This window comes from Dendrobates tinctorius, unplaced genomic scaffold, assembly GCF_039654945.1.
Source record: "Dendrobates tinctorius isolate UK_male_01 unplaced genomic scaffold, ASM3965494v1 ptg000423l, whole genome shotgun sequence".
NCBI classification, from domain to species: Eukaryota; Metazoa; Chordata; class Amphibia; order Anura; family Dendrobatidae; genus Dendrobates; species Dendrobates tinctorius.
The window spans coordinates 1,505,616-1,529,102 of NW_027362087.1; the positions used below are offsets into that span (position 1 = coordinate 1,505,616).

Consider the following 23,487-nt stretch of genomic DNA (forward strand, 5'->3'; position numbering starts at 1 on the left):
TTAGACCAAAAAAAAACTCCCTGAGGCTCACACAGGGATAGCATGTGACTGTATTTCCTGTTTTCCTGTGTCTGTATATGAGAGAAGCAACCTGCTGTAGATGCTGCACAGATAGAGACACACGAATAATGTATTCCTGATCTATTAACCCCTTTACCCCCAAGGGTGGTTTGCATGTGAATGATCAGGCCAATTTTTACAATTCTGACCACTGTCCATTTATGGGGTAATAACTCTGGAACTTCCATGGATCCTGGTGATTCTGACATTGTTTTCTCGTGACATATTGTCCTTCATGTTAGTGGTAAATTTTCATTCATATAACTTGCATTTATTTGTGAAAAAGCAATGGAAATTTGGTAAAAATTTTGAAAATTTCGCAATTTGCATCTTTGAATTTTTATGCCTTTAAATCACAGAGATACGGCACACAAAAAACTTAATAAGTAACATTTCCCACATGTTTACTTTACATCAGCACAATTTGGGAACCAACATTTTTTTTGTTAGGAAGTTATAAGGGTTAAAAGTTGACCAGCGATTTCTCATTTTTACACCATTTTATTTTTACGAACCACATCACATTTAAAGTCACTTTGAGGGGTCTATATGATAGAAAATACCCAAAAGTGACACCATTCTAAAAACTGCACCCCTTAAGGTGCTCAAAACCACATTCAAGAAGTTTATTAATCCTTCAGGTGCTTCACAGGAATTTTTTGAATGTTTAAAAAAATGAACATTACCTTTTTTTCACAAAAAAAAATACTTCAGGTCCAATTTTTTTATTTTACCAAGGGTAACAGGAGAAATTGGACTGCAAAAATTATTGTGCAGTTTGTCCTGAGTACGCTGATACCTGATATGTGGGGGGGAACCACTGTTTCAGCGCATGGCAGAGCTCAGAATGGAAGGAGCGCAATTTGACTTTTTCAACGCAGAATTGGCTGGAATTGAGATCTGACACCATGTCGCGTTTGAAGAGCCCCTGATGTGCCTAAACAGTGGAAACCCCGCACAAGTGACCCCATTTTGGAAACTAGACCCCCCAAGGAACTTATCTAGATGTGTGGTGAGAACTTTGAACCTCCGAGGGCTTCACAAAATTTTATAACATGCAGCCGTAAAATTAAAAAATCATATTTTTTTCCATAAAAATGATCTTTTCACCCCAAATTTTTATTTTCCCAAGGGTAACAGGACCCCAAAAGTTATGGTGCAATTTGTCCAGAGTACGCTCATACTCCATATGTGGGGGTAAACCACTGTTTGGGCGCATGGCAGAACTTGGAAGGGAAGGAGTGACGTTTGACTTTTCAATGCAAAATTGGCTGGAATTGAGATCGGACGCCATGTCACGTTTGGAGAGCCCCTGATGTACCAAAACAGTGGAAACCCCCCACAAGTGACACCATTTTGGAAACTAGACACTCAAGAACTTATCTAGATGTGTGGTGAGCACTTTGAACCCCCAAGGGCTTTACTAAAATTTATAACGCCTGGGCGTGAAAATAAAAAAATCTTATTTTTTCCACAAACATGACCTTTTAGTCCCCAATTTTTTTCCCAAGGGTAACAGGAGAAATTGGACACCAAAAGTTATTGTGCAATTTGTCCAGAGTATGCTGATATGTGGGGGTAAACCACTGTTTGGGCGCATGGCACAGCTCAGAAGGGAAGGAGCGCCAGATTTTACTGTTATGGTTTACAGGTGCCATAACCCAGTGGGAGAGCCCCTGAGGGGCCAGAACAGCAGAACCCCCCATAAGTGACCCCATTTTACAACCTACACCTCTCAAAGAATTCATCTAGGGGTGCAGTGATCATATTGACACCACAGGTATGTCACAGGATTTTATACCATTGGGCAGTGAAGACAAAATAACTACACTTTTACCACCAAAATGTTGTTTTAGTCAAAGATTTTACATTTTCACACAAGAAGTGCATAAAAATGGCAATAAAATTTGTCCCACAATTTCTACTGAAAGTGGCAGCACCCCATATGTGTCTGTACAGTGCTACTTAGCCATGCCGAGAGACTCGGGAGGACGGAGCGCTATTTGCCTATTCAAGTGAAGGGGTCTGTGCACATGTCAGTGTGTTTCCACGGTCCGGGTGTCTGTGAGCAAAACACGCTGACATGTCCATTTTTTAATGTCAGCACGGACCACAAAACATCCAGCACACGTGTATACACATAACACACATGGATGTCATCCATCGGCGCCGGGGAAGAAGCATTACAGTAAGCGCTGTTCCCTGGTGCCGGGTGCTGAACACGGCTGTCATCATTCTCCCCTGCTTGTGCCGATCACCAGAAGAGCAGGTGAGAATGATGAGCGCTGTGTTCAGCACCCGCCACCGGGGAACAGCGCTTACTGTAATGCTTCTTCACTGGCGTCCGTCCATGTGGTACTGATGTGGCAAACGCATGCCACACATGTGCTGCAAGTATTACACACACGGACACTGACATCTCCGGTACCGAAAATATCAGGACGTGTGAAGGAGGCGTTATAGCGGGTTTTTATGGCGGGTTTTTATGTTTGGCGGCTGTCATACACTAAAAGAAGCTTTTTATTGTAAAAATAGTTTTTGCATCACCACATATTGTGAGCTATAATTTTTCTATATTTTGACCCACCGAGTCATGTGAGGTCTTATTTTTTGCGGGACGAGTTGATGTTTTTATTGGTACCATTTTCGGGCAGGTGACATTTTTTGATCGCTTTTTATTCCGATTTTTGGGACGCAGCATGATCAAAAACCAGCGTTTCATGAATTTCTTTCGGGGGAGTGCGTTTACACCGTTCCGCGTGCGGTAAAATTGATAAAGCGGTTTTATTCTTCTGGTCAGTACGGTTACAGCGATACCTCATTTAGGTCGTTTTGTTATGTTTTGGCGCTTTTATACAGTAAAAACTATTTTATAGAAAAAATAATTATTTTTGCATCACTTTATTCTGCGAGCTATAACTTTTTTATTTTTTCTCTGATGACGCTGTGTGGCAGCTCGTTTTTTGTGGGACAAGATGACGTTTTCAGTGGGACCATGATTATTTACATCCGTCTTTTTGATCACGCGTTATTGCACTTTTTGTTTGGCGGTATGATGATATGATAGAGCATTGTTTTTTGCCTTCGGTTTTTTCTAATGTTGTTCACTAAAGGGGTTAACTAGTGGGACAGTTCTATAGGGCGGGTCGTTATGGACGTGGTAATACTAAATATGTGTACTTTTATTGTTTAGATTTTTTTTCCATTCAAATATTTATTTAGTGAGAGAATAAATATAGATTTGTTAAATATTATTATTATTATATTATTATTTATTTTTTATATTTTTACAATTATTTAAAACATTTTTTTTACTTCATTCTATGTTTGACACTGTGTCCCACTATGGGACAATCATTTTTTGCAGGCTGATCGCTTCTATAGCATGCAGAGTTGCTGTCAGCGCTGCACTTTCTGCACACCGACCTGAGAGACTTCCTGCTCATCACTGCGCATGGCAGGAAGTCTCTCAGCTCTGGAGACACGGATGTCATCATGACGACATCGGGTCTCCATGGCAGCGATCGGGACCCTGCGTCACTCTGCGGGGTTTACGATCCAAAGGCAGAGGGGCTGTCAGCCCTCTGCGAGTGTTGGAATGCTGCGATCATGTTTAATCGCAGCATTTTGGGGGTTAAAATGCCAGAAGTGGTCCGTGACTGCTCCTGGCATATAGTGCCGCTTGTCAGCTGTGAGAATCATCTGACACCCGGCCGCGATTGGCTGCACACCACCCGTGTGCGCACCCAATTGCGATGACGTACTATTCCGTCCATGGGCAGTAAGGCCCAGGGCCCATGGACGGGATAGTACGTCTGATGTCAGAGAGGGGTTAAGCTTATCATATACTGTTCCTAAATAAATGAATACACAAGTTCTACTATCAGGTGCTTGGAGAGTATTCGGAATAATCCGCTGCCAACAAGAAACCGGAGACAGGTGCAGAGTAAAGAGCAGAAACAGCAATGAGATTAACCCTCGCTGGACTTTCACTGACTAGCTGCAGCAGAATGATGGCGCTTCTGCTTACCTTCTACACAGTTTCGAAAACTTCTGGTTGCGGTCGACGTGTAGGTGTTCCCGTCCAATACCGGTAAGCTCAGGCAGTAGTCTACATCCTGCTTGGTTGGAATGGTTAATCCTGGTGTGGCGCCGGGATTCCGTATGATCTTTGGACGTTCACATTCGCAAGTGGACATTAAGCAATTAGTCCCAGTGAGATAATATTCTACACAGATGGACTGAAAAAGAGAAAATGTGTCATAAATGTGAAGGTAAAAATGGACCATATCTAAGCTCTAACACTGCGGATCGAAGCATGAAGGAAAAAGAGCTGACACTCTAAGACACTCCACATGATCTCCGTGGAGTTGGGACCCCCTGCTGTTAACAGATCATTGAAGTGGGTTATCTTGGAAACATCCTACATGCCATGGTTCTGTGGCGCCCCCAGGAGTACGGTCGCCACACTGGCTTTGCCTTCCTCCAGGGGAGGGTAGTGCCAGGCTTGGAGGCAATGATGGGTCTCTCTCACAGTCAATCTATGCATACAACACAGTTTCACTCCTGACCAGCAGGGGGAGCTCTGACCCAGGTTTGAGGGGAGGAGTGATCCCTGAGGGCCAGGAGGAAGTAGGGGTAGTTAGTCTGTGGAGGGTGAAGTGTGCAGATGTGGAATGAGAAGCTGGAGGTTGAGCTGCACCAGGCGAGCTCCCGCAGCTTGAGAGCGCACAGAACTGGAGCCTGGTCTCCATGGTGGTACGGATACTGACGGTCCTGCCACAGATACCCGAGGAGTAGGAGGCTGTAGATGCCCTGCTCCCACCAAAGACTTGAGGCACAACAGCGAAACGGATAGAGAGCCGGGGATTCAGAGAGTGAGAGGAGTCCCAGAGAGAGAGGCTACAGCTGTCTGCCGTGCAAGGAGAGTTCTAGGAACATTTGACAGGAGGAACTTCAGAGTAACTAAGTATTGGAGTGTTTCACACCACACAGGCGCTAGGAAGGAGACTGCACAGCCTGTCTGTGAGAGAGAAACCCTGAGTTGCTTCCAGGCTAGCCTGCTCCAGCACCATCTGTAATCAGGACCCTGGACTGCAGTTATCAAGTAAAGGTACAGAAATTGCACCCCGCTGTGTCTTGTCTGCTTCCTAACCTCTCGGCACTGCTACATCACCGGGCCCATCACCTATACACTGCCCTGGGACTTCAGCTTCACCTGTGGGGAGCTGCACCATCTAAGCTGCACCACACCATCAGCCCCAGAGGATCTGCACGCAGCGTCAGCTTAACACCTCACTTGCCGAACACCACAGGTGGCGTCACGAACTATACCAACCTTTAACATCACCGCCATTGATATTGGGCGCCCAGGGCCACGGACCGGGTCACCGCTGCTGTGACACACCATCCCCCTGACACCGGCCCGGTACCGAGTACCCCACAGCCCTGGGAGGGCGACCCAGTTCCTCTCTTTAGAAAGCTAAAATCATGATCTGAAATCTGGCCCATGTGTTGAATATGGAGGTGTATATAGCGTACGTTGAGCGTGAGAGCGCTCAGTCCCCTGCAGCTCTCCGGGGACCACAGACCGCAGGGTCCCAATACTAGCCGAGCGGCCACCAACCGCCGTGATCACACAATCTCCAGCACCGGGAACATCGCTCGCTGTGTCCTCATTCACAACATGAAGAGAAGCGGAGAGAAGGTTTAATGACTGAAAATAACAGAAAATGAAACTTGCGCTGCTCTAAAAGCGCCCTGTCCGCCTTTGTCGCTACAAGCTCACTCGATGGACGTTTTGTGGATTTATCTTTCCTGCGAATCACTGACCTAATATCGAGTTGTTCCCCTCGGTTTTCTAGAACGGCTTCACATCTGTTTTACTGTCATCAGTTCGCCGAGTGTTTCTCCGTTTCTCTTTCGGCCGGGTGACGTGCTCTTAGGCACATTGTACCCGCTGCCGAACATGTCTTTATTAACAGTGGGACTTCGTGGTAAGAGATTAGCGTCACACAGGCGTCTTCTCACTGTCACAGTGCTCCCAGGTCACGGGACACTGTTATCAACCAGAAACCACGGGAGCCATAGGCGGAGGAGGACATGACTTGGGGATGGGTGGACCTTCACTCCGGCAGCTTTTTGGTATAGTGGTGTAGATGTTAGGCACCAGTGATGTAGGAAGCCCAGTATGTCTGTGCCTGGGGGGTCACTGTGAGGAGGGGGGGGCTTATATAGAACAGGATGAACAGGAGGAAGCATGTCTGCAGTGTCAGGGAGTGTAATACTAGGGTCATTGTAATATACACACGTTATGAAGAATTCAAGGTATTAAACTTTAGATGTTTTATTCTTCGTCCTCCAGCACACAGCATAACAGTTACATCCCCATGCTGCACAGAAGTGAAACTGAAACTTCCCTTCTCATCCCTCTTGTCTCCACCCCCTAAGTCCCATAAGTCTGGCTTGCTTAAAGAGACAGATCTAATTATTATACATTACATCATCCCCTTTTTTTTTTTTTTTTTTTTTTTTATTTTATAAATAACCTATATTACTGATAAATGCAACAACATGAAAACGTCCAAAAAAATCATATGTCCGTTTTGTCTCATTTGTTCAATTCCAAAACCAGAGAAACAACAACAAAAAAAAAAAACAAACAAAACTGTAGTTACACTTCTTCAATAAGCCTCGATGGATCTCTTCTCTCTCGTGTAGGGTAACGTCTGGGCTCATTGAGAGGGTTCATTGTTGATGGACCAGCTACCTCTTGTTGGTCCTCTCTACCATCAGATACCAAATCTTCCACCAAAGAGAGTTCATTGTCATCATTCTGCGGTATGACTTTAAAATATGAAGAATTTCGCGTTATGGAGTGTCCATCTCGTTCAGCTGTGATCATGCTGCCTTTCCTTTTAGTAACATAATATTTTGTAGGACCATATACAGGTGAGGTCTTGTTGGTTGGTCTTTGACGTACCACCACGACAACCCCTCTTTCGATGGGACTTGACTGTGTCCGTCGCCTTCTGTCTGCATAACGTTTCATGGCTTGTTTGTTGGAGAAATCTGTGGATCTCACTGAGGAGTCACTCGGTCGGGGATGGCTGGTCACATCAGGGAGACGTATACGCAGGGTTCTGCTGAACATTAAATGAGCTGGAGCAGCATTAGTAGTGGAGTGTGGCGTATTGCGGTAATTACGCATGAATTTGAATAATGACTGTTTCAGTGGGATGTGCTCCAAACTCGCTGCCTTGATACGTCTCCCCAGAGTCCGCATAAAACGTTCCACAATTCCATTGGCTTGCGGCCAGCAAGGTGTGATTTTCCTGTGATTGAATCCCAAATATTCAGAAAATTGTGTAAACACATGTCCATTGAATGGAGGTCCATTGTCTGTTTTGACCACTCTTGGAATACCATATGCCGAGAAAATGTCGTCCAGCTCTGGTATGACATTATTAGCAGACGTTGAAGAGATGAATGAAATGACAGGGTATCGAGAATATTCATCAATTGTTACGAGAATGTATTGGCCATTTGGCAATGGTCCATATATATCGACTGCCACTTCCTCCCAGACAGCAGTGGGTAACGGAGACATTTGTAATGGCTCTAAGGTTGATGATGGAGTGATTAATTGACAAGTAGAACAGCGTCTAATCTTTTCTTCCACCAAGTGATCCATATTTGGGAACCACACTTTTTCTCTGAGTAACTTCTTTGTGCCAACAATTCCTAAATGACCTTCATGTGCTATCTGTATAACTAAGTTACGCAAAGTCTTAGGTACAACTAGTTTGGTACCTCGAAGAATGAGGTGTTCTTCAGTGACTGATAATTCCTCACGTACGTTTGAGAATAGTTTTAACTCTTTCAGATCAATCTCAGAATCAGGAAATTTTTCCTTTTGAATTTCATGCCACCTTCGATTTTGGATGATTTGTATTAGGGCACAGAGTGTCTTGTCTTTTGTTGTTTCATTTACAAATTGATCAAGAGAAAGTGCTTTTGGCACGGCATGATCTGTAACAAAACGTAGGTATTCTTCAATGGAGGAATGCACAGGTATATCATCATTAGTAGGATGTCTTGAAAGATAATCAGCCGGATTGCTGTATTTTCCAGGTTTGTGAACAATTTTATAATTGTAGTCCTGTAGACGTAGGCCCCAACGTTCAATTCGTGCAGGCATTTTAGCTCTGGGATTTCCAAAAATTGTAAGAAGCGCTTGATGATCTGTGACAATGGTGAAGGGAGCTCCATAGAGAAATAAGTGAAAGTGTTCACATCCCCAGACAACTGCCAAGCTTTCTTTTTCAGGTTGAGAATATTTTCTTTCAGTGTTTATTAAGCTCTTACTTGCATAAGAAATGATGTGAGGTTTTTGATTGTTGTCCTTGTATTGCATTAGAATAGCACCCAGTCCCACGGGACTGGCATCCACAATCAGTTCAGTTCGAAGAGCCGGATCAAAATAAGCCATAGTGGTTGTCGAGCAGAGTTCATTTTTAATTGTTTCAAAAGAGGCCTGACAGTCTTGAGACCATTGAAAAATACAACTTTGTTTTGTAAGTTCCCGTAGTGGATTGCTGATTGTTGAAAAATTTGGAATATATCTAGCACAGTAACTTGCTATTCCAAGAAAAGAACGCACTTCACTGGCATCCTGTGGAATTGAGGCTGTTCTGATAGCTTCCACTTTCTTGGGGTCTGGTTGTACTCCTTTTGCCGAGAAGATGTGACCATAGAATTCTAATGAACTTTTGTCAAACTCGCACTTCTCTTTGTTTAAAGTGAGTCCAGCAGAAAGCAGACATTCGAAGATAGCATATAGAGCACGATTATGCTCAGCTTGAGTTTTACCAAAAACCAATATGTCATCACTGTAATTAAAGGCATTTGGGATGTGTTGAATGACACTCCTTATTGCATCCTGAAAAATTTCTGCTGCTGAGCAGACTCCAAAAGTCAATCTTTTGTATCTTCTGAGGCCCACATGGGTGGAAAATGTGGTCAAGTATCGGGACTCTGGACTCAGTTCTAATGGATGATATCCCTTATTGAGGTCGAGTTTTGAAAAGACGGTGGCTCCATTTAATAAATGAATGATGTCATCAATCGTAGGTGAGATATGTCTTTCCCTCTGGATAGCGGTGTTGGGCAGGCGCATGTCAACACACAGTCTCACTTGATCAGGAGTTTTTGGTTTTGGAACTACCACAAGTGGAGAGACCCACGGAGTGGAACCAGTAACAGTTTCAATAACGTCCTCATCCATGAGCAATTGGAGTTCCTTTTCTACCTTCTGTCTCAGGTGAAATGGAATACGCCTGTGAGGCTGGGCTACTGGACGAACATTGTCATCCACATGAAGGTGTACTTGAGAGTCCTTTAGTTTTCCCAAACCACTAAATAGGGAGGGAAAGCTGTTCACCATAGTTTGTACATCCATATCCGCAGGGTCAGTTATGGTATGAATAACCTGGATGAGCCCTAGCTCCAAGGCAGTGTGATAGCTGAGAAGACATCGTCCCGATCCTTGTAATGTGTGGAAAGTGGTTTTCTGCCTGTTTTCTTTATATCTAATTTCAGCATCAAATTGTCCCATTATAGCTCGAGGTGTTTTAGATCCATAAGGAAAGATTTTAGTCTGCACTTGTTGTAAGACTGGCCTTGTTTTCAATTGTTCATATGTAGTGCCATCTATGATATCCACTGAAGCTCCTGTATCTATTGTAAAGGTAATGTCAGTGTTGCAGATTGAGAGTGTAACACAGGGAGACTGTACTGAACCAGTGACAGAGGTAGTGAACACATAGTTTTCAGTCGCAGACATTTCTTCTGTGTCCTGATTTATCACTTTTACATCTGCAGATTTTGTAATAGGCAGCGGAGGCTTGTAGTGCGCTGATTTGCAAACAGCTGCAAAATGATTCCCTTTTCCACATTTACTGCAGGTTTGTCCCATAGCTGGACATTTGTTCTGGTGGTGAGGGAAATCCTGTCCACATCTATAACATTTCTTCTGTTTCTGGGCTTGTTTGTCTGGTAAGTTTTTCTGTTTGAGATTATGCACATGTAATTTATCCCCATTCTCCATTACGGTAGCCTGATGATCTGCTATTTCTATAGCACGGGCCATTTTGAGTAAATCATGTAGAGAGATATCCTGCTGCAGAGCCTTACGCCTTAGGTTATTAGACGAGCAGGTGACAATTATTTGAGTTAGGATTTCATCATCTACATCTGTAAAGGCACATCCATGTGCTAACTCTTTCACCCGTGTGACATAAGTGTCTATGGACTCTTCTGGAAGCTGCTTGGCAATCCTGAATTTATATCTTTCATATCTGATGTTCTGTTTGGGGTTGAAGTAGCCAGTGAGAGCTTTAGTGCAGTTGTTGTATGTGTCTGTTTCTGCTGCAGGTAACGTACTGTATATGTCATAGACTCCTGTGCCTGCACAATGCAGGAGCAAAGCTCTCTTTCTTTTCTCCTCCTTTATGTCCATGGCTTCTAGGAAATTCTCAAATCTGTTTAGCCATTTTCTCCAGTTATGGGAGAGATTAATGACATCAGTCATATCAAATTGTGGGAATGTGTGCAAGTAGTCAGCCATGATAGAGTCTCTCAGTGGTGCTGGCGTGTGAAGCGGTAAAATAGAGTCCGTACTCACAGCAGTAGGTGATTATATCCCATCCTCGTCGCCAGTAGTAATATCCACACGTTATGAAGAATTCAAGGTATTAAACTTTAGATATGTTTTATTCTTCGTCCTCCAGCACACAGCATAACAGTTACATTCCCATGCTACACAGAAGTGAAACTGAAACTTCCCTTCTCATCCCTCTTGTCTCCACCCCCCAAGTCCCATAAGTCTGGCTTGCTTAAAGAGACAGATCTAATTATTATACATTTCAGTCATCACCTCACATGACAGATGATCGGAGCACATTCACCTCAGACATCGTGTACTAGTGTAGTATCAGCTCCTACAACATGTATGGGATCAATATTACCTCATGTATCCGCCATGTTCCCTCATGTGTCTGCAGTGTCAGGGAGTGTAATACTGGGGTCATCACCTCACATTACAGATTATCGGAGCACATTCACCTCAGACATCGTGTACTAGTGTAGTATCAGCTCCTACATTATGTATGGGATCAATATTACCTCATGTATCCGCCATGTTCCCTCATGTGTCTGCAGTGTCGGGGAGTGTAATACTGGGGTCATCACCTCACATTACAGATGATAGGAGCACATTCACCTCAGACATCGTGTACTAGTGTAGTATCAGCTCCTACATTATGTATGGGATCAATATTACCTCATGTATCCGCAATGTTCCCTCATGTGTCTGCAGTGTCAGGGAGTGTAATACTGGGGTCATCACCTCACATTACAGATGATCGGAGCACATTCACCTCAGACATCGTGTACTAGTGTAGTATCAGCTCCTACCTCATGTATGGGATCAATATTACCTCACGTATCCGCCATGTTCCCTCATGTGTCTGCAGTGTCAGGGAGTGTAATACTGGGGTCATCACCTCACATTACAGATGATCGGAGCACATTCACCTCAGACATCATGTACTAGTGTAGTATCAGCTCCTACATCATATATGGGATCAATATTACCTCATGTATCCGCCATGTTCCCTCATGTGTCTGCAGTGTCAGGGAGTGTAATACTGGGGTCATCACCTCACATTACAGATGATCGGAGCACATTCACCTCAGACATCGTGTACTAGTGTAGTATCAGCTCCTACATCATGTATGGGATCAATATTACCTCATGTATCCGCCATGTTCCCTCATGTGTCTGCAGTGTCAGGGAGTGTAATACTGGGGTCATCACCTCACATGACAGATGATAGGAGCACATTCACCTCAGACATCATGTACCAGTGTAGTATCAGCTCCTACATCATGTATGGGATCAATATTACCTCATGTATCCGCCATGTTCCCTCATGTGTCTGCAGTGTCAGGGAGTGTAATACTGGGGTCATCACCTCACATGACAGATGATAGGAGCACATTCACCTCAGACATCATGTACCAGTGTAGTATCAGCTCCTACATCATATATGGGATCAATATTACCTCATGTATCCGCCATGTTCCCTCATGTGTCTACAGTGTCAGGGAGTGTAATACTGGGGTCATCACCTCACATTACAGATGATCGGAGCACATTCACCTCAGACATCGTGTACTAGTGTAGTATCAGCTCCTACCTCATGTATGGGATCAATATTACCTCACGTATCCGCCATGTTCCCTCATGTGTCTGCAGTGTCAGGGAGTGTAATACTGGGGTCATCACCTCACATGACAGATGATAGGAGCACATTCACCTCAGACATCGTGTACTAGTGTAGTATCAGCTCCTACATCATATATAGGATCAATATTACCTCATGTATCCGCCATGTTCCCTCATGTGTCTACAGTGTCAGGGAGTGTAATACTGGGGTCATCACCTCACATGACAGATGATAGGAGCACATTCACCTCAGACATCATGTACTAGTGTAGTATCAGCTCCTACATCATATATGTGATAGGAACTGAAGGAGTTAAATTGAGTTCTGTCTATGTTGCATTCTCTTGTTTAAAACCTTATCGGTTCTTCGAGGAGATGTCTCAGACATCTCCCTTGTGAACCAAGGTCAAATACCTCTGCTTTTTCGCCTAAATGACTTTCTTTGTCTAAAACAAGTTGTAAAATCATTTGTACTGCGCATGTCTGTAAAATGTTTAAATTCTTTACTATAAAAGACGGAAGCCTAACTGATAAGCCAGAGGCGTCTTGGAGGCATCCTGAGTGGTATTATACTGCTGGTGTCTGTGTAGTTCTTCTCGATGGAGCTGATTTAATTAGAGACATATGATGCTTCACACCTAAGAACATCGGTCCTTCAGATGAAAGAGTAATCTGAGGGATCCCGACAGTTTCCTGGCGCCCGAAACAGGGACCTGATATAGGCACCTCTCCAAGACTACCCGATCTACAGACCACTCCAGTTACTGATGAAATTGTGAACAGCAGACCTAAACACCTGGCCAGGTAAGAGATCAATTTTTCTCTTCTCTGCTCTTCATAATCTATCATTATAACTAAGGTCCGTATAAAGGGGAATCTAGTAGAGGAGGGGGCCGTAAAATCAGGTCCATATAAGAACTCTGAGGAAATCGGGTGTGACACGCATATGTAATTTCTGCTCGAATGAGAGGTTACTGTAGGTTCTGTGTGTGCACAGCTATTTTTAGAAAAAGAGCTGATGCAAATCAAAATGGGAGAGGTCTGACATTACGGAATATAAGGCTGGGTGAACAGTTCATACTGCGCAACCCGGACGGACAAGTTTTTCACAATAGACGATTCCGCACTAGGAATAGAGGAGGTTGTTGAATGGCTACCTTGATTTGAAAGGTTGTGGAAAGTAGACAAATAAGCTGCACAGTAGGTATTCGTTCAAAGAGTGGTGATATTGCCTAACTGGGTCATGTGACAGCGTCCTTTCGGGGAGGTCACCGCCTAAGCTTAAATCAACACCCTTTACGAATAAACCTTGTGACAGATAAGAGTGTGACCGAATGAGCACAGGACCGTGAAATGAGCCTGTGACAGGATATGACTGAAGAACCCCAGTAGATGGACACTTTATTTACAATACTGTGTGTTGTGGGAGTATTTCTGTTCGGATGCTACATAGCATATAAGTACACGAAACACGTAGTACACTGAGGAACAGACACTCCATTTAGCCTGTTAGCACCTTAGGAAGAAGGTAACGAGGTATAGTAGAGCCTAGTCTTGAGCTTACCCAATACACCACCTAAGGCAGGGGACTAACAGGAAGACAACAAGAGAGACAGGATAAGAATAAAAGATAAGATGGGGAACAGTCAGGGAAAGACACCTGAAGAAGGAAATCGGTTATGTGATATAATTGAGGATAGATATGGAAGTAGTGCAGCAAAGAACCTGGAAAAAGTATTAATCAAATCCAAAGTGCAAGATAGGCAGGCTGTGTGAATCCTTGTATATATGTCTATGAGAACCTCTGAATAAGATGAGAGATGAGTAATTGAGTAAAAAAAAAAAAAAAAAATCAGTGAATGAGCACGTATGAATGAATCATCACACATCATTTTTGTGTCAAGAGATTTGTGACCTTTCTAGTTGTGGTGGAATCCCGGACAGATACGTTATAGATATTTCAAATCTACATCTGAGACTGAATGAATTGAGTAATGATATAGTTCGTGTTATATGTGGCATTACATTGTAAAGTTTCCTGAATGCATTTGGCCAGAAAAAGGGCAAGACATGGTTAATCTCATTATACAGTTATCTGCCCTTACAGTGAAATCCCGTGATTTTGAGTTTCTTTGTAGAAATTGATTTTGATAAGTCTAAAGAACTACAGAATTCTGTGAAGGACGACGCTGCATTCTGATGGGAGGGGGGAATGATACCGCTGCGTAGTTTTTCTTCTCCCTTCGCTCTTATCTCTGCTGAGTGTGAGCTGTGCTCAAAATTCTCTGTAATTCTATCCGTAAGGTACACGCTGAAAGATTTGTGCATTTTAAAGCAACAGTACTTAATTGAAGATTGGAAGTTAAAAGTAAGTTATGGTGCCTAATTTAGAAGGGAATTGTAAGTGATTGCTTGGTCATTAATGTGTTTGAACCTGCTTCTAGTTGTGTGATTGATTTGTATAGCAAATTGTGTCAAATTACAAGAGACAGAGAAGGAAGGAAGCAGTAAAACAAGTGGGACAAATATTGAAAAAGGCAAAAATACCAGAGTGTGAATGTTTGGATGTACAAAAAGGCACAGACAAGGGAAGAAAATAGCAAGTGAATAAATGATGCTTGAGAATGTGCAGCAGTGTGGAAGGTGTATTATGAATGTTTGATTGACAAAGTGTAACCAGAGACCCAGACAAAACAGATGGACTTGTAAACACTGTGGTCAGACTCAGACAAACCCAGACTGAATAGCTACTTGTGTGACCTGTGCTACTGACCTAAGAGAATTGCACTAAATCCTATCCAGACAAGATCATAAGAAGCTGACATAATAGTGTGGATAGTGGGTAGTGGGGACATTGGCCCTTGAGGAGTAAGCTGACAGTAGACATCAGACGGCCAACCCCATCAGGACCTAGAAGTGTGACTAGAATAAGAAAGATACAGGTGTATTATCCCTGGAGCCCCTCTGACCAGCTAGCTTTGCTGAAGCAGCTGCCTGCCCCTGAAGACCAACCATTCCCGTTTTACAGACACATAAAGGAAGTACAGCAAACATATAAGTGTACCTGGGCAGACTTAGAGAGGTTGGTGAGTTTAAAGGCAGGTGACGCACTAGATCATATAATTAAGACACACAGATGTGACAAAGAATCAGGCTTGGGGCATGGATGATAAATCTGCACGATCTGGGGAGACGTACTGTGAGTCACTAAGACAATGGGCTGCAGTGGAACAATCAGAGCAGTCTGTACTCCTGACTAATGTGACACAGCAAAGAGGAGAGAGAGTAGAGATATACCTTGGACGGTTACAGCTGAAATGGGCAGACATGGGGTACATTTGCATAAACCCACTTGATGTTAGAATACTGGTGGATGCATTCATTGACGGTATGAACAAAGACTTACGAGACGCAGTACAGACAGCCAGACCTGAATGGAGACATGTAGATCCGAAAGACCTCCTTAAGGTAGCTAAAGAAATTGAGCAAACAAGGACAATAAAACGACCTGTCATGTATGCTGGAGCACAAGGAAAAAAGTGGAGACGTAATAGGGAAGGCATGTGAGATGACACTGACGATCCATGCCATACTCCTACAAGTTCAACCAAAACATCTGTCTATGGCCAGACAGCTCCGACTTGAGTGTGCTCTACTAATTCCTGAGTATGTCACTCCTCAAAAGATGTAACGTTCTGAATCCAGCCACCCTCCTGCCTATGGATTCAGAAAAGGGGGAATTGGTGACCGTATTGGCAAGTGAGGAAGGATACTTTGACATGACGCATGAACATGTCTGCATAGAACTGATGAGTCAGGAGACAGTTGGGTTTGCACACATTCATGAAAAACCTGTTCCTAATGCAGACTTTGAGTTTCTTTTTTGTAGATGGCCCCAGATACCACCAGGATGGACGATTCTACACTGGATATGCAGTAGTATCCTCACATGAGGTAATCCGAGCGGAACCACTCTCTCCTCACATGTCGGCGCAGGAGGCAGAGTTGAAGGCACTCACTGAGGCGTGTAGAGCCGCTGCAGGTAAAGTCGCTAATATTTTCACAGATTCGAAGCCCATTAAAAATGCAGAGCTGGTGAAACAATTGATGGAGGCATTGATGTTACCAGTCCAGGTTGGCATTGTCAAGGTAAAAGCACACACAAAGGTGACTCCGTGGAGGTAGAGGGCAATAGAAGGGCGAACGAGGCTGCTAAAATAGCACAAGGCGGCCTAGAGAGAGCAGTGGACGGTGGCGGGGAGTCAGCGTATTCCAGCCACATTGGGTCTAGATGTCCTGAAATCCCTCCAGCAAAAGGCTGCCCAAACAGAGAAGGTACACCGAGGGAGACTGGGAGCTGAGCTGAACTCAAATGGAGTATGGGAGAATAAGGATAAAATGTGCCCACCAAAGTCCCTGTTCCCAATCATGGCGCAAGCAGCACATGGCCCCAATCACACCTCAAAAAGTCACATGTGTGCCATGGTAGATGCCTTCTGGATCGCTCCTGGTTTCAGTTGCGCAGCCGCGAAACTTGTACAATCATGCCTCATCTGTGCACAGCACAACCCAGGTAAAACAGTAAAAGTCCCTAAGAAAGCGACACCTAGGCCTCTCTACCCGTTTCAGAGACGGCAGATTGACGACATACAGCTACCAAGGTAGGAGTGTATGCAAATATCCTAGTATGTGTAGATCTCTTCTCTGGATGGCCAGAGGCCTACCCGGTGAAAACGGCTACAGCTCGAGCCACTGCAAAGACACTGGTGATGGAACTAGTACCACGATTCGGTGTCCCTGAAACAATTGAATCAGACAGAGGTACACACTTTACTGCTGAGGTAATGCAAAATGTCATGCAAATGATAGGTGTAGAACAGGCATTTCATACACCCTACCACCCACAGAGTTCAGGGAAGGTAGAAAGAATGAACGGGACACTGAAATTGAAAATACAGAAAACCATGGAGCAGACCCATAGACCATGGCCAGAGTGTCTCCCATTAGCATTATTCTCAGTAAGGTACACACCCACGGGGAAAACTAAACTGTCACCCTTCGAGATACTGTTTGGAAGACCACCGAACACAGGGTTGTACTACCCACAGGTCTTAACACTCAATGTGGATAATTTGACAAGTTATGTAATCCAGTTGCAAAAGCATTTAACTCAAATGCATTCTCTAGTTTTCTCTTCCATTCCAGATCCAGATAGTGTGGAAGGAACTCACTGTCTACAACCTGGTGATTACGTATATGTCAAGAAACACTCCAGAAAGACCCTTGAACCCCGATATCAAGGACCTTACCAAGTACTCCTAACAACGCCTACTTCTGTTAAGTTGGAAGGACAACCAACCTGGATCCACGCATCGCATTGCAAACTAGCCACAGAAATTAACAAAGCATAAGAGTGCATAATGTTTTGGTTTGGTTTTGTTGCATTATCTGTAATAATGGTAGCTGCGTGGGACAATCTAAATTCTCCAATGTCCTTGAATAATAAGTTTATACAACATCATGAAAAATTACTGAATGATTGGTCAAATCATTTGCTGGATCTGCACACATTCAGCAGTATCAGCCACTAGTATTCCGTTCCTTGTTATTCCTATGCCACCCGAGGAATTATTTGCCTGGACCAGTTGTTCTGATACACTTGCTAATAATGCCACAAATAATGTGAAGTTATGGAACACAACTGTTGGTATACCTATTGTGGGATGGGTAGGATACCCTTGGTGGCAGGGTAATCTTTCAGGAAGTAATACACACCTTCAATATCTGGCATATAAAGGGGGGCTTGGGTACCCAGGAATAGAACTCGATTAACCTACCTGGGGCAAATTCCAATGTATGGCCTACAAGTTAGTTTTAATGTAACTTCCCACTCTACTGATGCCTTCAAACCAATACTGCTAGAAAGAAGGTTGCATAACACGTCCTGGGAGTATTCCAATTTATTTCCCCAGGGCAATAATGAAACTTGTTTTAATATTTCAGGTAATATACCTTGCAACGAGTCATCTGGATATGAGAAAGGAACTCCCACCTGTGGAAATCCCGATGTAGGGTATTGTAGCCCTTTACAATGCATATAAATGGTTGCCAGTAGGGGTAAAAGGTGCTTGTACTCTGGGTCGTTTGACTCCAGCTACCTTTGTTATTCCGAATGACCAGTTGAATACTCAGAGCATACCTAAACACACGTTGTACAAAAGAGCTGCTGACAATACACCTCGCCTCTCTGGGAGACCACATATAGTGCAGATGAGTGTGGCTAATAAAATTGTCAGCTCTATTTTTATTTATCCTATGATTACTCAAATGTGGGATAAATTAGTCAGGGCTACAGATTACTTAGATGACCAAATATGGGATATATTGGATATATTGAACACCACCGTTGCTGTCCAAAATCATTGTTGTTTGTATCTTCGTAATATATGTGCTATTGAAACTTGTTTTTTGGTGTATCTCTGTATGCAAGAAAAGATGTAGAAATAGATAAGGAAGTTTGACTGTAAACAACAAGAATTTAACTATTATTCCTTTGAGTCCTAGATTGACATCTCATTTCTGGCATGAAGGAGCGTACTCTTGCAATGATGGACGTGGCTTCAGTATCTGGGGGATGGAGAAGGTAGAAGACCTGTCTCCCTTGGGCAACCCGTCGGCCTGGGATAGTACCTGGTGAACGAGCCACTATCCGCTGTTGTTGCAGGATCCAGTGTTCCAGATTGTGGAAAATGAAGATGTCAAAGGGGGGAATGATAGGAACTGAAGGAGTTAAATTGAGTTCTGTCTATGTTGCATTCTCTTGTTTAAAACCTTATCGGTTCTTCGAGGAGATGTCTCAGACATCTCCCTTGTGAACCAAGGTCAAATACCTCTGCTTTTTCGCCTAAATGACTTTCTTTGTCTAAAACAAGTTGTAAAATCATTTGTACTGCGCATGTCTGTAAAATGTTTAAATTCTTTACTATAAAAGACGGAAGCCTAACTGATAAGCCAGAGGCGTCTTGGAGGCATCCTGAGTGGTATTATACAGCTGGTGTCTGTGTAGTTCTTCTCGATGGAGCTGATTTAATTAGAGACATATGATGCTTCACACCTAAGAACATCGGTCCTTCAGATGAAAGAGTAATCTGAGGGATCCCGACATATGGGATCAATATTACCTCATGTATCCGCCATGTTCCCTCATGTGTCTACAGTGTCAGGGAGTGTAATACTGGGGTCATCACCTCACATGACAGATGATAGGAGCACATTCACCTCAGACATCATGTACTAGTGTAGTATCAGCTCCTACATCATATATGGGATCAATGTTACCTCATGTATCCGCCATGTTCCCTCATGTGTCTGCAGTGTCAGGGAGTGTAATGCTGGGGTCATCACCTCACATGACAGATGATAGGAGCACATTCACCTCAGACATCATGTACTAGTGTAGTATCAGCTCCTACATCATATATGGGATCAGTATTACCTCATGTATCCGCCATGTTCCCTCATGTGTCTGCAGTGTCAGGGAGTGTAATGCTGGGGTCATCACCTCACATGACAGATGATAGGAGCACATTCACCTCAGACATCGTGTACCAGTGTAGTATCAGCTCCTACATCATATATGGGATCAATATTACCTCATGTATCCGCCATGTTCCCTCATGTGTCTGCAGTGTCAGGGAGTGTAATACTGGGGTCATCACCTCACATTACAGATGATCGGAGCACATTCACCTCAGACATCATGTACTAGTGTAGTATCAGCTCCTACATCATGTATGGGATCAATATTACCTCATGTATCCGCCATGTTCCCTCATGTGTCTACAGTGTCAGGGAGTGTAATACTGTGGTCATCACCTCACATTACAGATGATCGGAGCACATTCACCTCAGACATCGTGTACCAGTGTAGTATCAGCTCCTACATATATGGGATCAATATTACCTCATGTATCCGCCATGTTCCCTCATGTGTCTGCAGTGTCAGGGAGTGTAATACTGGGGTGATCACCTCACATTACAGATGATAGGAGCACATTCACCTCAGACATCGTGTACTAGTGTAGTATCAGCTCCTACATCATATATGGGATCAATATTACCTCATGTATCCGCCATGTTCCCTCATGTGTCTGCAGTGTCAGGGAGTGTAATACTGGGGTCATCACCTCACATGACAGATGATAGGAGCACATTCACCTCAGACATCGTGTACTAGTGTAGTATCAGCTCCTACATCATATATGGGACCAATATTACCTCATGTATCCGCCATGTTCCCTCATGTGTCTGCAGTGTCAGGGAGTGTAATACTGGGGTCATCACCTCACATGACAGATGATAGGAGCACATTCACCTCAGACATCGTGTACTAGTGTAGTATCAGCTCCTACATCATATATGGGACCAATATTACCTCATGTATCCGCCATGTTCCCTCATGTGTCTGCAGTGTCAGGGAGTGTAATACTGGGGTCATCACCTCACATGACAGATGATAGGAGCACATTCACCTCAGACATCATGTACCAGTGTAGTATCAGCTCCTACATCATATATGGGACCAATATTACCTCATGTATCCGCCATGTTCCCTCATGTGTCTGCAGTGTCAGGGAGTGTAATACTGGGGTCATCACCTCACATGACAGATGATAGGAGCACATTCACCTCAGACATCGTGTACTAGTGTAGTATCAGCTCCTACATCATATATGGGACCAATATTACCTCATGTATCCGCCATGTTCCCTCATGTGTCTGCAGTGTCAGGGAGTATAATACTGGGGTCATCACCTCACATGACAGATGATAGGAGCACATTCACCTCAGACATCGTGTACTAGTGTAGTATCAGCTCCTACATCATATATGGGACCAATATTACCTCATGTATCCGCCATGTTCCCTCATGTGTCTACAGTGTCAGGGAGTATAATACTGGGGTCATCACCTCACATGACAGATGATAGGAGCACATTCACCTCAGACATCGTGTACTAGTGTAGTATCAGCTCCTACATCATATATGGGACCAATATTACCTCATGTATCCGCCATGTTCCCTCATGTGTCTGCAGTGTCAGGGAGTGTAATACTGGGGTCATCACCTCACATGACAGATGATAGGAGCACATTCACCTCAGACATCATGTACCAGTGTAGTATCAGCTCCTACATCATATATGGGACCAATATTACCTCATGTATCCGCCATGTTCCCTCATGTGTCTGCAGTGTCAGGGAGTGTAATACTGGGGTCATCACCTCACATGACAGATGATAGGAGCACATTCACCTCAGACATCGTGTACTAGTGTAGTATCAGCTCCTACATCATATATGGGACCAATATTACCTCATGTATCCGCCATGTTCCCTCATGTGTCTGCAGTGTCAGGGAGTATAATACTGGGGTCATCACCTCACATGACAGATGATAGGAGCACATTCACCTCAGACATCGTGTACTAGTGTAGTATCAGCTCCTACATCATATATGGGACCAATATTACCTCATGTATCCGCCATGTTCCCTCATGTGTCTGCAGTGTCAGGGAGTGTAATACTGGGGTCATCACCTCACATGACAGATGATAGGAGCACATTCACCTCAGACATCATGTACCAGTGTAGTATCAGCTCCTACATCATATATGGGACCAATATTACCTCATGTATCCGCCATGTTCCCTCATGTGTCTGCAGTGTCAGGGAGTGTAATACTGGGGTCATCACCTCACATGACAGATGATAGGAGCACATTCACCTCAGACATCATGTACTAGTGTAGTATCAGCTCCTACATCATGTATGGGATCAATATTACCTCATGTATCCGCCATGTTCCCTCATGTGTCTGCAGTGTCAGGGAGTGTAATACTGGGGTCATCACCTCACATGACAGATGATCGGAGCACATTCACCTCAGACATCATGTACCAGTGTAGTATCAGCTCCTACATCATATATGGGATCAATATTACCTCATGTATCCGCCATGTTCCCTCATGTGTCTGCAGTGTCAGGGAGTGTAATACTGGGGTCATCACCTCACATTACAGATGATAGGAGCACATTCACCTCAGACATCATGTACTAGTGTAGTATCAGCTCCTACATCATGTATGGGATCAATATTACCTCATGTATCCGCTATGTTCCCTCATGTGTCTGCAGTGTCAGGGAGTGTAATACTGGGGTCATCACCTCACATGACAGATGATCGGAGCACATTCACCTCAGACATCATGTACTAGTGTAGTATCAGCTCCTACATCATGTATGGGATCAATATTACCTCATGTATCCGCCATGTTCCCTCATGTGTCTGCAGTGTCAGGGAGTGTAATACTGGGGTCATCACCTCACATGACAGATGATAGGAGCACATTCACCTCAGACATCATGTACTAGTGTAGTATCAGCTCCTACATCATGTATGGGATCAATATTACCTCATGTATCCGCCATGTTCCCTCATGTGTCTGCAGTGTCAGGGAGTGTAATACTGGGGTCATCACCTCACATGACAGATGATCGGAGCACATTCACCTCAGACATCATGTACCAGTGTAGTATCAGCTCCTACATCATGTATGGGATCAATATTACCTCATGTATCCGCCATGTTCCCTCATGTGTCTGCAGTGTCAGGGAGTATAATACTGGGGTCATCACCTCACATTACAGATGATCGGAGCACATTCACCTCAGACATCGTGTACCAGTGTAGTATCAGCTCCTACATCATATATGGGATCAATATTACCTCATGTATCCGCCATGTTCCCTCATGTGTCTGCAGTGTCGGGGAGTGTAATACTGGGGTCATCACCTCACATTACAGATGATCGGAGCACATTCACCTCAGACATCATGTACCAGTGTAGTATCAGCTCCTACATCATGTATGGGATCAATATTACCTCATGTATCCGCCATGTTCCCTCATGTGTCTGCAGTGTCAGGGAGTGTAATACTGGGGTGATCACCTCACATTACAGATGATAGGAGCACATTCACCTCAGACATCGTGTACTAGTGTAGTATCAGCTCCTACATCATATATGGGATCAATATTACCTCATGTATCCGCCATGTTCCCTCATGTGTCTGCA

General features: G+C 43.9%; 1 protein-coding gene and 1 long non-coding RNA gene across 2 annotated transcripts in view; one reads left to right on the forward strand and one right to left on the reverse strand.

Moving 5' to 3' along the window:
- Nucleotides 1-23,487, reverse strand: part of LOC141076753 (tyrosinase-like) — a 189,825-nt gene that overhangs the window by 90,286 nt on the left and 76,052 nt on the right. The window contains exon 2 of the mRNA XM_073564043.1: nucleotides 4,091-4,301. Within this exon, the coding sequence (XP_073420144.1) occupies nucleotides 4,091-4,301 (211 nt within the window). The remainder of the gene's footprint in view (nucleotides 1-4,090; nucleotides 4,302-23,487) is intronic.
- On the forward strand, nucleotides 14,441-19,397 carry LOC141076754 (uncharacterized). Its single transcript, XR_012227517.1, has 2 exons — nucleotides 14,441-17,170; nucleotides 17,555-19,397. It is a non-coding gene; the product is annotated as an uncharacterized lncRNA (long non-coding RNA).